The 13404-nt window shown below is 45.0% G+C and overlaps 3 protein-coding genes across 3 annotated transcripts in view; 2 read left to right on the top strand and 1 right to left on the bottom strand.

Annotated features, from left to right (window-relative positions):
- The window catches only part of LOC132216086 (zinc finger protein 883-like), a 681654-nt gene that overhangs the window by 466494 nt on the left and 201756 nt on the right, over positions 1–13404 (top strand). The gene's annotated exons all lie outside the window — the stretch shown is intronic.
- The window catches only part of LOC132216080 (zinc finger protein 345-like), a 325901-nt gene that overhangs the window by 193135 nt on the left and 119362 nt on the right, over positions 1–13404 (bottom strand). The gene's annotated exons all lie outside the window — the stretch shown is intronic.
- Positions 9038–11100, top strand: LOC132216127 (STE20-related kinase adapter protein beta-like). Its single transcript, XM_059665233.1, has 2 exons — positions 9038–9289; positions 9371–11100. Exons 1-2 carry the CDS (start codon positions 9281–9283, stop codon positions 10535–10537), a joined length of 1176 nt encoding a protein of 391 aa, XP_059521216.1. The 5' UTR covers positions 9038–9280; the 3' UTR covers positions 10538–11100.

Here is a 13404-nt window from a genome sequence, read left to right as displayed (position 1 = left end):
AAATAAAGTGCTGAATGGAGTGGATTCAGAGACATGGAAGCATGGAAGGGAGTACAGAATCTCAGAGGAAAGGAATAGGAGGGGGGGAAAAACAGCCTCAGGTAAGGATTAAACACACAGACACACACACACACACACACACACACACACACACACACACACACACAGTCACCTGAGCCTTGAGCTTTGTCATCTGTTCTCTGAATACAATGGGAAAACGCTTGCTGGGTTCTGAGTGTGCTCTAAATTTGTGTTTATTAATCTGTGTTCAATCAGTTGAGTCTCTGGATATGCTAATACCCCTCCATGTAACTTTCTCCTGCTTCACATGAGTCAATTGCTTTTGGTGATGTTGAAAGAAATGTCCAACCTTTGGATAATTTTTCTACGTTTATGTGACCCAAGCCGGTAACACTGCCAGGAAGCAGAATAACAATAAATTGCTTGGGAGAATGGCAGTTTTGCACCGTTTTTATACATGAGACTAAAGAAGACATAAATGGGCGCGGAAACCGGTTTGGCTCAGTGGATAGAGCATCGGCTTGCGGACTGAGGCGTCCCAGGTTCGATTCCGGTCAGGGGCATGTACCTGGGTTGCGGGCACATCCCCAGTAGGAGATGTGCAGGAGGCAGCTGATTGATGTTTCTCTCTCATTGATGTTTCTAACTCTCTGTCTCTCTCCCTTCCTCTCTGTAGAAAATCAATAAAATATATTTAAAAAATAAATAAATAAATGGGTTACATGACATTCACTGGTGATATATTAGGGACAGGAGCTAAGGAGGAAAATCTCTGAGATTGGATAATAAGTAAAAACAAAACAAAACATAAACTTCTTTTTAAGTGTATCTATTATTTAACAGTTAGTATTTAACACAACAACAACAATTGGGGTTCTGTGATCTTCTGTGTTCAGAGATTGTGCTCTTAGGAGTCTGTGAAACAGAAATGTCCCTTAAAATCCGAGGGTATGTTATCCCTCATGCAAAAGACAAAAGACAGGCTCAATAAGCTAAAATTTGCCCCTTGCAAAAAATTAAAAAACCACACGCACTCACATACGCACAAAACAACGCCGACTGGGACATAAAAACCCCTGTGGCTGTAATGGGGCGACCCGTGGAGAAGACCACCAGGGACTCAGATGAAAGATTTAGGAGCCTTTATTAAGCTGGCCAGCGCCTACAGTTGCAAAGGGTGAACTATAACAATTACAGCATTTTTATTTGCAAAAACCACAAAGTTACAAAAACCTTAGTTCCTGACACTGTATCGTATCAATACCTTCCTATCTATGTGTTTTAGGAACAGAGAGTACAGAATATTGAGAAGCAGCCATGAGACCATATCTCAAGGCCTAGCCTGATGTCAGTACTCTCCTATCTCTGTGTTTTAGGAAGAGAGCACAGCACGCCCCATCTGGCCGAAGCACCAGATATGCAATCCAGCACAATAAATACCTTTTAGAAAATTTTAACTTCAAAGCATCCTATGTGGGCACTTTTAGCTTCCGAGTTTGCAAGATTAGCTATGCTATGTCAGGCTCGCTGAGCTTCCTAGGTTTGCTATGTGCCAGCATTTTTGTCCATACTGGGGATTTAGAACCTGTGGGTTCAGGGCAAAATTCAATGAGTGTTTTATTAACCATGGGACCCACTGCTTACGTCCTAATGAATACAATGCCCGAAGTATTGCTGGTGTCCCTATATTAGGTCTCCTAGAAGTATTCACTCTTCAGGCAATAAAGTATTAGTTTCTAAGTGTGGTTGAGGTATTTGTAAGGAAAAAAAAGTGTTTTTCTTTGTGGTGACCTTCCACAATTTATGAGAAGCACCTGCTAATTAAACCCCAAGACAGTTGGCTCCTCTAATTCACACAGCTTCTCTGGTCAAACTGCTTAACAAGATAAGCTACTTTCAAGGCTAAATTCTTACATAGCCCTCCTTCCTGCTGTTGTCACACCTCAGACAAAATTTGCACCAAGGGGTCTGTAGTCAGTACAAAGTTTCCTTCCCTACACCTCTTCAAACAAGCTTCTTTGGAACTCGTCATAACTTTTTCTGTAGTCATATTTTATAGGCTTGGGAAAAATAGTGATAAGACACCTCCCTATACATCTGCCAGACTGTCTCCTGGAAAGCAAAGAAACTGTAACTTTTAAAGACAGCCCCTCAAATCTACTCACCTTCATCAAAGCCCCAGGCCCCTGCATTAGTTCTCTCTTAGCTAGAGCCACTGATGACAAGCAGAGCCCAGCCTTTCTCCCTTGCCCTGTATTGACAACCAATACCTGGCCCTTTCTTCTCTTGGAAAGGAAAACAAACTTCCTCCCAGCATGGCTTCTTTTAGCTGTAAATTCTTCCACAGCCTGCATCACCTGCGAAACCCTAACAGTGTTCCTTCTTTCTAAGAAGTTAAGTGCGTGAAAATGAGGGGAATGGCATTGTAGAGGCAAAATAATATTTCCTACCCTTATAAATTAACCAATAGAGTCAAAAGAACACCCAACAGTAAAGAAGTCCTAGGAAAAAGCCTTCATTATTTTGCAAAGAACGAGACCTGAGACGGGCAGTTCTCCCACTGATGACTTAGGAACTCAATAAATTCATCACTGGCATCTGATGAATGGGAAAGTGTGTCCCTGACAACAGCAGTTTTTCTCCAACATTCTGTTTACTGGAGCCAACAGTAATCATTCCTATGTGGCAACTCAAGACAGGGAAACCAGGAAGAACTAAGGGCTCAGGTATTCCTCATTTTCTTCAACAAATGAGACAACAGAGTTAGCTTCCCTGCGCACATAAGGATGGTGATTGACATCATCTGCACGGATCTTATAGGTGATTCAGGTGAAATACCGTCAGCAAGAGAAATATGCAGTGACATACACATGGAAACACTTCTATGTTGGAAAGTGCAATGTAGACACATATGGTTCCAACAGAAATACTAAGAAACAGAAAAACAAAAACAGTTGGGGGACATTACATAATGGAGGTGATTAAATGTATGAGATGTAATTCTGACTGAGACGTCACATATTTTGTTACACAATTGTTAAGTACTAACTAAAAAACGACATTTCCTACACATCTAAAAAAAAAATTTCCATTTGGAATCTTTTGTGCAGTGCAGATTTATAAATTTGGCTGAGAGATATCTTTTGGGGTGTGGCTACAGTGTTTTGGACAGGTTCAAACCTTGGACTGATGAGAGGGCATAGGCCTCTCATTGCCACATGCACGTCCCAGCTTGGAGGGCAGAGCCTTCCCAGCACAATTATAGCCAATAACTATAGTTGTAAGCTTGAACCTATAGTCCAAACACATGGCCCCACATGTCTGAGTGATAGAGTTCAGATGCATGTAGTTGAGTAGGATTGAAACCCATGAGAATGTTGTAAACATCTTGAGCACTCCCTTACTTTACCTCGTGGCATCTGCAATAAAAAAAGGACACGGCTTGTGGGCATTGGCACTGTCTCTCTCCACTCCAGAGGGCAGCGTCACAACGAGACCCAGCTTTCATTCTATTGTCTGTCTTTTCTTAATCCTTCCATCGCCTCCACTCAGGGTCACTGACCCAGGCTGTGCTGGCATGGCACATAAGGCGCCCTGGGGCTGAGTATGCCAGAGCCGTGCCAGCTCCCCACAATATCTCATATTAATTGCACTCGTAACGGCTTTCTCCAGTATGAACTCTCTGATGATATTGAAGACTACTGCTATTTGTAAAAGATTTCCCACACTCACTGCATTTATAAGTCTTCTCTCCTGAATGAACTCTCTGCTGACGATGATGGTGGGTGCTAGTGGTAAAAGATTTTCCACATTCACTGCATTTATAAGGCTTTTCTCCAGTGTGATGACAACAAATATCACTGCATGTGTTAAAAGATTTCCCACATTCACTGCATTTATAAGGCTTTTCTCCAGTATGAAATCCCTGATGACTATGAAGGTGGGTCTTAGAGATAAAAGATTTCCCACATTCACTGCACTGATAAGGCCTTTCTCCAGTGTGAACTCTCTGATGACAACGAAGTTCCGAGATAGTGATAAAAGACTTCCCACATTCCCTTCAATGATAAGGTCTCTCTCCAGTGTGCACTCTCTGATGACGACAAAGTTTAGTACTACTGGTGTAAGCTTTCCCACATTCACTACATTTATAAGGTTTTTCCCCTGTGTGAACTCTCTGATGACAATGCAGGTTACTGCTACTGGTAAATGGTTTCCCACACTCATTGTACTCATAAGGCCTTTGTCCTGTGTGAACTCTCTGATCATAATGGAGGGCAGTGCTACTGGTAAAAGCATTTCCACATTCACTGCGTTTATAAGGCCTTTCTCCAGTGTGCAAAGCTTCATGATCACCTAGGCTGTTACTACTGCCAAAAGCTTTCCCATATTCACTGCACTGAGAAGGCCTTTCTCCAGTGTGACCTTGCTGTAGAGGATAAAAGCTAGAAAATTTGGTAAAATATTTCCCACATCCAGAGCACACAAAGCATCCACTTCCAACATTGACATCCTTTTCCTGAATAAACGTATGGGTGCAAGTAATGTCTGTCTTATATTCTTTTCTGGTGTAATGATTTTTTCTCTTTTGAAACATTATCCTATATTTCAAAGTAGCATTTGGGCTGTTTCTGGTCTGAGTGGCCTTTAGATGGAGATGTCTTGATCCGGTAAGGACGTCACCCTGCCCAACCTCCCCGCATGTGAAACGATTCTGGGACACACTGAAATTGCAGCTGTTTGCAAGTGAGATTCTGTCCACACCTCTAATGAAAGTCTTCTCTCTCACATGCTGCTGGTGAAATTTTACACTGAAGTAAAACCGTTTTGCACACGCCCTGCAGCTCAACTGTATCTGTCTGTAATGTGCTCCCTGCGGCTCCATCGTGTGGCAAATGTTTCCCAAGACGAGCCCACAACTCTCACAGGGGTGGCTCTTCTGGGAAGACAAGGCTAACTTGGGATTCCTTGCCTGTGACACTCTTACGGAAGCGTTCTGCTCAGTCGGTGCCTCCACATCCTTTGCTCCACAGCAGCAACCTGAACAAAAGGAAACGAACGTGAAGTACATGTTGATCTTACGAAAACAGAATGTCTTCACCATGAATGATTAACTCTCATGACTATGCATGATTCCATGGAAAGATTTTCAAGATGAGTGAGTTAGACTCTGAGGAAATTGCTGTTATACAGAACGTGGCCCCAAAAGTCAGTCAATGATGAAAAGCTCGCAAAGAGAGGGACAGAAGCACAGGATGGGATACACGGAGGAGAGGAAGGCTCTACTCATTGTCCCGCACAAACAGCTTCCTTTAGGACAGTGGTTCTCAACCTTGGCTGCACATTAAAATCGCCTGGGAATCTTTTTAAAATCCTGGTTCCTGGGTCTCATCCTGCAGAAATTCTGTTTCTTTGTTACTAATGTAGTCCCACCCCATAACAAAGAAACAAAATTTCCGAGGATGAGGCCCAGAAATCAAGATTTTAAAAATATTCCCAGGTGATTCTAATGTGCAGCCAAGGTTGAGAACAACTGCTTTAGGAACTTACATGCTGGCCATGTGAGTCTGTGCAGAATAATGTAAAGCTGCTCAAAGCCATAAAAATTAATTGTATCAGAGCTCATGATGTTCAACCAGTATAATAACATGTGTGCACTCCAAAGCGCTCCAGGGATGGACCCACATTGGTTTGCAGTAAAAAGAAACCTGTGAAAGAGTCAGATGTACAAAGTCCAGAGAGTTGATGGTTATCCATGGGCTGGAAATCCGAGTAGAAATGATCACTTTTAGAACTGAGTAGTTGGCAAATATCAACAATAAGCACAAACAAGCATAATTGGGTGAGGAATGGGCAACGGTGAGAAAACACTGGATTTCTCGCTATGAATATAACAAAGGCTATCCGTGATTTCCTTCCCAATGACCCTTCATCACAGCAAAACCAACAGGAGGTCCACTGTGTCATTCAAAAAGTCGTGTTTCTTCTGTGATGCACAAATGATTCTTCCCCTTCAATCCCATTTGAGTCATTGCATGGAATATATTATGCAAATCTTCAAAGAAAACCATAAAATGTTGATGGTCAACACTATTGTAGACCAAGAAAGGACAAACGGATCAGAGACAAAAGTCCTATGTGAGTGACATGAGCAAGATGGCAGGATCAGCGATATGAGCATCCTCCCCATCCCACTGTAAGTAGACAGCTATCCATGAACAAAAACCCGATAGGAAATGGGAATAAGAGTACCATGAAACAAACAGGATTACAGAACAGAAATAAAGGAAAAGTGTACAGAAAGAATAAGTGGAAAAGACTGGGTAAACAAACATATTTGAAGATACCCTCAGTCAAAAACAAGGGTCATGCCCTGGCTGATTTGGCCCAGTGGATAGAGCATCAGCCTGCGGACTGAAGGGTCCCAGGGTGGATTCCAGTCAAGGGCACTTGCGAAGACTGTGGGCTCAACTCCCAGTAGAGGGCATGCAGGAGGCAGCCAATCAAAGATTCTCTCTCATCACTGATGCTTCTATCTCTCTCTTCCTCTCCCTTCCTCTCTGAAATCAATTAAAAAAATATATATAAAAACACGAAAACCAAGAAGCCGGCATAGGTAAACACCGGAAATTGCTGCCTCGCACAACCACTTCAAAAATACAACTAAAAGACAAACCAGACATCATCCAGAACCAAAGAAAGGCTGGCTGAGTGGAAATTCTACAACTAGAAAGAAAGACAAAAGCATACTGAGACTCAGAGGAGGTGTGGAAGTAAAGTGCAGAGGTACGGAGGTGCACGCGGAAAGGGCTGGCAGCTGAGGACGTGGCTGTCTTTTTCAATCTGGAGGGAGACACAAGCAAGCTCCCGACTGCTCTGAACGCCAGTGGGGGTGCGGGAAGAGACTGGACAAAAATCATACACCTTTGGATGAGGACAGTGGGGGGAGGGGGGTAAGGGAAGAGTGTGGGGTGGGAACCGGGTGGAGGGGAGCTATGGGGGGGATGGGGGGGAAAAAGAGGAACAACTGTAATAATCTGAACAATAAAGATTTAATTTATATATATATATATATATATATATATATATATATATATATATATATACAAAACAAAACAAAAACACAAAAAAAAAACAAGGGTCAGCGTTACCTCCAGCAGCCACTGTGCTTCTGCTGTCATTGAACATAGTGCCCTGTTCTTTATTTCTTTTTCTTTTTAAAAAAAATATATTTTATTGATTTATTACAGAGAGGAAGAGAGAGGGACAGAGAGTCAGAAACATCGATGACAGAGAAACACTAATGACCCGTCTCCTGCACAAGCCGCACTGCGGATCTGCCCGCAACCAAGGTACATGCCCTTGACCGGAATCAAACCCGGGACCCCTCAGTCTGCAGGCCGATGCTCGATCCACTGAGCCAAACTGGTCAGGGCTTTTTTTATTTTTTAAATATATTTTCACAGTGGCCTGTTCTTTAAAAAAAATACTGGAAATTTTTTTGTTTAAAAACCACAGAATGTCTTGGCCAGGATGGCTCAGTTGATTGGAGCATCGTCCTGTGTACCAAAGGGTCAAGGAGTCAATTGCTAGTCCAGGCACATATCAGTATATGGGTTCCATTTTCAGTTAGCTTGTGTGCAGAAGGCAGCCAATTGATGTTTCTCCCTCACACTGATGTTTCTCTCTGTTTCTCTCTCTCTCTCTCTCTCTCTCTCTCTCTCTCTCCCCCCTCTCTATCTCAAATCAATAATAGATAAATAAAAAAATAAATAAATAAGAATTTCAAGGCAAACACAAAACAGAACTCAAAAAAGTCTAGGGACAAAGTCAATAAAAAGACAACCTACCAAAAATCATGTATAAAATTCAGAAAATTCTAAGAGGAAATTTTATAGGGATAAATGCCTACATGAAGAAAAAAGATCTCAAAAAACCTAACCTGTAATCTCAGGAATCTAGAAACAAAACAAGAGAGTAAACCCAAACGTTGAAATAAACAATTGAAGAAACATCAATAAAAGGGAGGTAAGACAAAGTAAAAGAATACCTAACGGGTACTTTTCTAAAAAACACAAAAATTGGCAAACCTTGAGCTAGAATAAAGCGAAAAATGAAAACAAAGAAACAAATAAAAATAAGCTTCAACAAGTGAAAAAAGAAATGAAAGGTAAAACATTACACCTGACACTGGAACCACAAAGCATCATAAGAGATGTTAATGTTAGGAACCGACATGACCCTCCATAGAGATATGTGTCAAGATCCCATATGAGCTCCTGAAATTAATAAACAAATTCAGAGCCCTGGCCAGGTAGCTCAGCTGTTGAGTGTGTGGTACCGATGAACTACAGTTTCGGTTTTGATCCCCCATCAGGGCACATGTAGGGGACAGCCAATAAATGCTTAGATGGGTAGAACAGCAGACCAATGTTTCCCTGTCTTTATCTGTCTCCCTTCCTGACTCTAAAATCAATAAATAAAAGCTGCCCAGTACAGCTCAGTGATTGACCATCGACCCATGACCTAGGGGATCACAATTCCATTCCTTGTCAAAGGGCATGCACAGGTCGCCAGCCCAATATCCAAAGGGAGTTGTGCAGGAATCAGCTGATCAATGACTCTCTCTCATTATTCATGTTTCTATTGCTCTCTCCTTTTCCTATCAGATATCAATGAAATATATTTTTAAAATAATTACATACATAATTTAAGGAATAAATGAATAGCCCTGGCTCATGTAGCTCAGTGCTGAGAGTGCCTGCCTGCACACTGGAAGGTCGTGGGTTCAATTCCCAGTAAAGGCAGGTATTTGGGTATCAGGTTCAATGCCTCCTCTTCGTGGGGGCATATGTGGGAGGCAACCAATTGATGTTTCTCTCTCTCTCTCTCTCTCTCTCTCTCTTTCTGTCTGCCTCTCCCTTTCTCGCTATTAGGAAAAAAAAAATCAATTGAAAAAATATTCCACTATTCAGGTGAACATAAAAGAAGAATAAAGAATTGAATTCAGGCGGACTGCCCCGGTCCGGGTCGCGCCGGCCTCCTACTCCCCGCGGCCCGCACTGGGAGCGGGCCTCGCGTGCTCGCCTTGCCATGGGGCGGGCCGGGCTCCCACGCCGCCAGGCCCCGCACCGCTGGCCGCCTGAGAAAGAGTCCTGGCCGTGATCGCCTCCGGGATTTTTCTGCATCTGAAGATAAAGCAATAATCTTCTCTGCAGTAGATGGATTTTTGTCACTTTCTGTGAAATAAAGCGATTCAATGTCTTTTCTGGATTGTTTCTGCACTTCACGAACACAAGTTGAATCACTCAGACCTGAAAAACAGTCTGAAATCAGTATCCGTCAAAACCTGGTTGATAAGCCAACCCTTCCCCGGTTGTCTCCATCTGCTAGACTCAGTGAAGCGGTCTGTTCCACCAGCGCTTCCCACTATGAACTCCAAGTGGAAACAGGAAGAGGCTTTGACAATCTGACTTCTGTCCATCTTGCACGGCATACTCCCACAGGAACCCTGGTGACGATCAAAATCACAAATCTGGAAAACTGCACTGAAGAACGCCTGAAAGCTTTACAGAAAGCTGTGATTCTATCTCACTTTTTCCAGCACCCCAATATTACAACTTACTGGACTGTTTTCACTGTTGGTAGCTGGCTTTGGGTTATTTCTCCGTTTATGGCCTATGGTTCAGCAAGTCAGCTCTTGAGGACTTACTTTCCTGAAGGAATGAGTGAAACTTTAATAAGAAACATTCTCTTTGGAGCAGTGAGAGGGTTGAACTATCTGCACCAAAATGGCTGTATTCACAGGAGTTTTAAAGCCAGCCATATCCTCATTTCTGGTGATGGCCTAGTGACCCTCTCTGGCCTGTCCCACCTGCATAGTTTGGTTAAGCACGGACAGAGGCATAGGGCTGTGTTTGATTTCCCACAGTTCAGCACATCAGTGCAGCCGTGGCTGAGTCCAGAACTACTGAGACAGGATTTACATGGATACAACGTGAAGTCAGATATCTACAGTGTTGGCATTACAGCGTGTGAATTGGCCAGTGGGCAGGTACCTTTCCAGGACATGCATAGGACTCAGATGCTGTTACAGAAATTGAAAGGTCCTCCTTATAGCCCATTGGATATCAGCATTTTCCCTCAGTCAGAATCCAGAATGAAGAATTCCCGGTCAGGTGTAGACTCTGGGATTCGAGAAAGTGTACTTGTCTCCAGTGGAACTCGCACAGTAAACAGTGACAGATTGCAGACACCATCCGCAAAAACCTTCTCCCCTGCCTTCTTTAGCTTGGTACAGCTCTGTTTGCAGCAAGATCCAGAGAAAAGGCCATCAGCAAGCAGTTTATTGTCCCATGTTTTCTTCAAACAGATGAAAGAAGAGAGCCAGGACACAATCCTTTCGCTGTTGCCTCCAGCTTATCAAAAGCCATCAGTAGCACTGCCTCCAGCACCACCTTGGACTGAGCCAGACTGTGACTTTCCTGATGAAAAGGATGCAAACTGGGAATTCTAGGGCTGCCAAATCCTTTACATCCTACATACTTGACACTTTCTCCCTGCTGCTTTTCTTCTGTATTTCTAGGTACAAATACTAGAATTATACTTGAAAATACAGTTGGTGCACTGGAGAATCTACCACTTAAAACCACTCTATTCAAAGGAGCATGAGTTCGTAGCCCCTTTGGTTAGCTCAGTGCTACTACACCTCCAGGGAAACTTCAGAAGGATTCACCTAGCTACACTTAGTGTCATCTGTTCTCAAGTTTTGTTTCTTCCAAAGCTGTGACTAATTCTTCTTGATCTCACTATCATTTTTGAGCCATTTAATTCTTTCAGCATTTCCTGCCCTCAGGGAATGTGCCCTCAAAGGACAGTGCTTCCAAATACATTTTTTACTTCCAGATTTTCAAGCCTTTTTGATCAGCTATTGTTAGACCAACAGGCTAGTTGATTTTGGCATCAAACCCTTGTTTGGTAACAGGGAAACAGGTATGCTTCCCCATTTTCTTGTGTTAATACTTATGGCAATATCAAACTGAGCCTCACTCACATTAAATGATTCACTTGAAATATATAAAAAAAAAAAAAATTGAATTCAGAAGAGTTAAGAGAGAGGAGATCCAAGATGTTGGTGTAGAACAAAGGCCTATACTCAATGCCTCACACAACCACATCAAAATTACATCTAAAATACAGAACAACCATCAGCAAGAACCGCTGGAAAGATGGCTGAATGGAAGTCTTACGACTAGAGAGGTAAAGTAGAAAGCACACTGACACTGGTAGGAGGTCAAGAGGCAAGAAAGATGCTGGTCCTGTACCCATGAGAGCCAGTTTTTTAATTGGAGGGAGGTCGTCTCTGCAGACTTCACCTAGAGGAGCAATGGGTCCTAGTATGACATCAGATGCCCAGCCCAGGGTCCCAGAGCTGGGGAAAAAAGTCCCCTCTGCAGTAAAAACTATGCCTTGTAAAAACCAGTGCAGCCCTGACTGGTTTGGCTCAGTGGATAGAGCATCGGTCTGCGGAATGAAGGTTCCCAGGGTCGATTCCAGTGAAGGGCATGTACCTTAGTAGTGGGCACATCCCCAGTAGGGTGTGTGCAGGAGGCAGCTGATCGATGTTTCTCTCTCATCGATGTTTCTAACTCTCTATCCCTCTCACCTTCCTCTGTAAAAAAAAATCAATAAAAATATTTAAAAAAACAACAAAACAGAACAAAAAACAGTGCAGATTGGTGCTCAGTAACACAGAGGTTGCAGGAGACCCAGCTGCTCCTCTTACAATGCCAGCACCATGAACTGAACTTTCAAACTCAGGCTTCCTCTAACCTCCAGTACCAGGGGAACCTGGTGGGGAGGTGCGGATCAAGACACATAGCAGGAGAAACGGAACTGACTGTCATCGGGGCAGGAACTCGGGGTGGCTTTCTCCCAGACAGAGGTATTTGCAGTGGTCATTATACCTATGCTGGGAAATTGCAGGTCGCAGGTCTGACGGACGACCATTTCTGTTTGCTGTGCCCTGATGATTCCCTGAGACCTCATCCCATCCAATTTACAGCCCCACCCAAGCTGTATACAGCAGCTTTTGTATATGAATGGCCTGTCATTGCTCAGGCTAACACCTGTCAAACAAGTTGCAGATGGGTCAGGGAGCCTCAAACCTATCAATTAACGGCCCGAGAGGCAGCACCAGCACTAGCCATCCCTGCTTCACAGCTGGGCCTCATAGGGGCACTTCCAAATCCGAAACAAATAGGAGAATCTGCAGAACTCTCTATAGATCCTGCTCAATGGCTCCAGGCACAGGCTGACTTTACACCTCCCTTGGCCAGCCTACAAACAGCCACCAGCCCCTCACCCAGGATGTCCACATCCTCATGGGGTGAGGGTCCCTGCTGGGGGGCTTGTCCAGCCTGCAAACAGCCATCAGCCCCTCACTCAGACTGGCCAGGCACCCTGGCAGGACCCCCCACCCTGAAGGGGGTGTGGCCAGCCTGAAAACGGCCCTCAGCCCCTCACCGAGGCTGGCCAGGCACCCCAGAGGGGATCCTACCCTGAAGGAGCTGTGGCCACCCTGTAAACAGCCATCAGTCCCTCACCCAGGCTGGACAGGCACACCAGCGGGAACCCCCACCCTGAAGGGGCTGTGGTCAGCCTACAAACAGCCATCACCCTCTCACTCAGGCTAGCCACACCCTCATGGGGTGAGGGTCCCCGCTGGGGGGCTTGGCCAGCCTGCAAAGAGCCAACAGCCACTCACCTAGACTGGCCAGGCACCCCAGCAGGACCCCCCATCCTGAAGGGGGTGTGGCCAGCCTGAAAACAACCCTCAGCCCCTCACCCAGGCAGGCCAGGCACCCCAATGGGGACCTCTACCCTGAAGAGGCTGTGGCCAGCCTGCAAATAGCCATCCGCCCCTCACCCAGGCGCGCCAGGCATCCCAGCGGGGACCCCTACCCTGAAGGATTTGTGGCCAGACTGCAAACAGCCATCACCCCCTCACCGAGGGTAGCCACACCCTCATGGGGTGAGGGTCCCCACCGGGGGGCTTGGCAAGCCTTCAAACAGCCAACAGCCACTCACCCAGGCTGGCCAGGCACCCCAGCAGTATCGACCACCCTGAAGGGGGTGTGGCCAGCCTGAAAACAATCCTCAGCCCCTCACCCAGGCAGGCCAGGCACCCCAATGGGGACTTCTACCCTGAAGAGGCTGTGGCCAGCCTGCAAATAGCCATCAGGCCCTCACAAAGGCTGGCCAGGCACCCTAGCCGAGAGCCCCACACTGAAGGGGCTGTAGCCAGCCTGCAAATAGCCATCAGCCCCTCACTCAGGCTGGCCAGGCACCCCAGCAGTATCGACCACCCTGAAGGGGGTGTGG

Source organism: Myotis daubentonii, chromosome 15 (genome assembly GCF_963259705.1).
Source record: "Myotis daubentonii chromosome 15, mMyoDau2.1, whole genome shotgun sequence".
Classification (NCBI taxonomy): Eukaryota; Metazoa; Chordata; class Mammalia; order Chiroptera; family Vespertilionidae; genus Myotis; species Myotis daubentonii.
The sequence above is the reverse complement of the archived record's forward strand: the minus strand, read 5'-3'. Positions and strand labels throughout refer to the sequence as shown.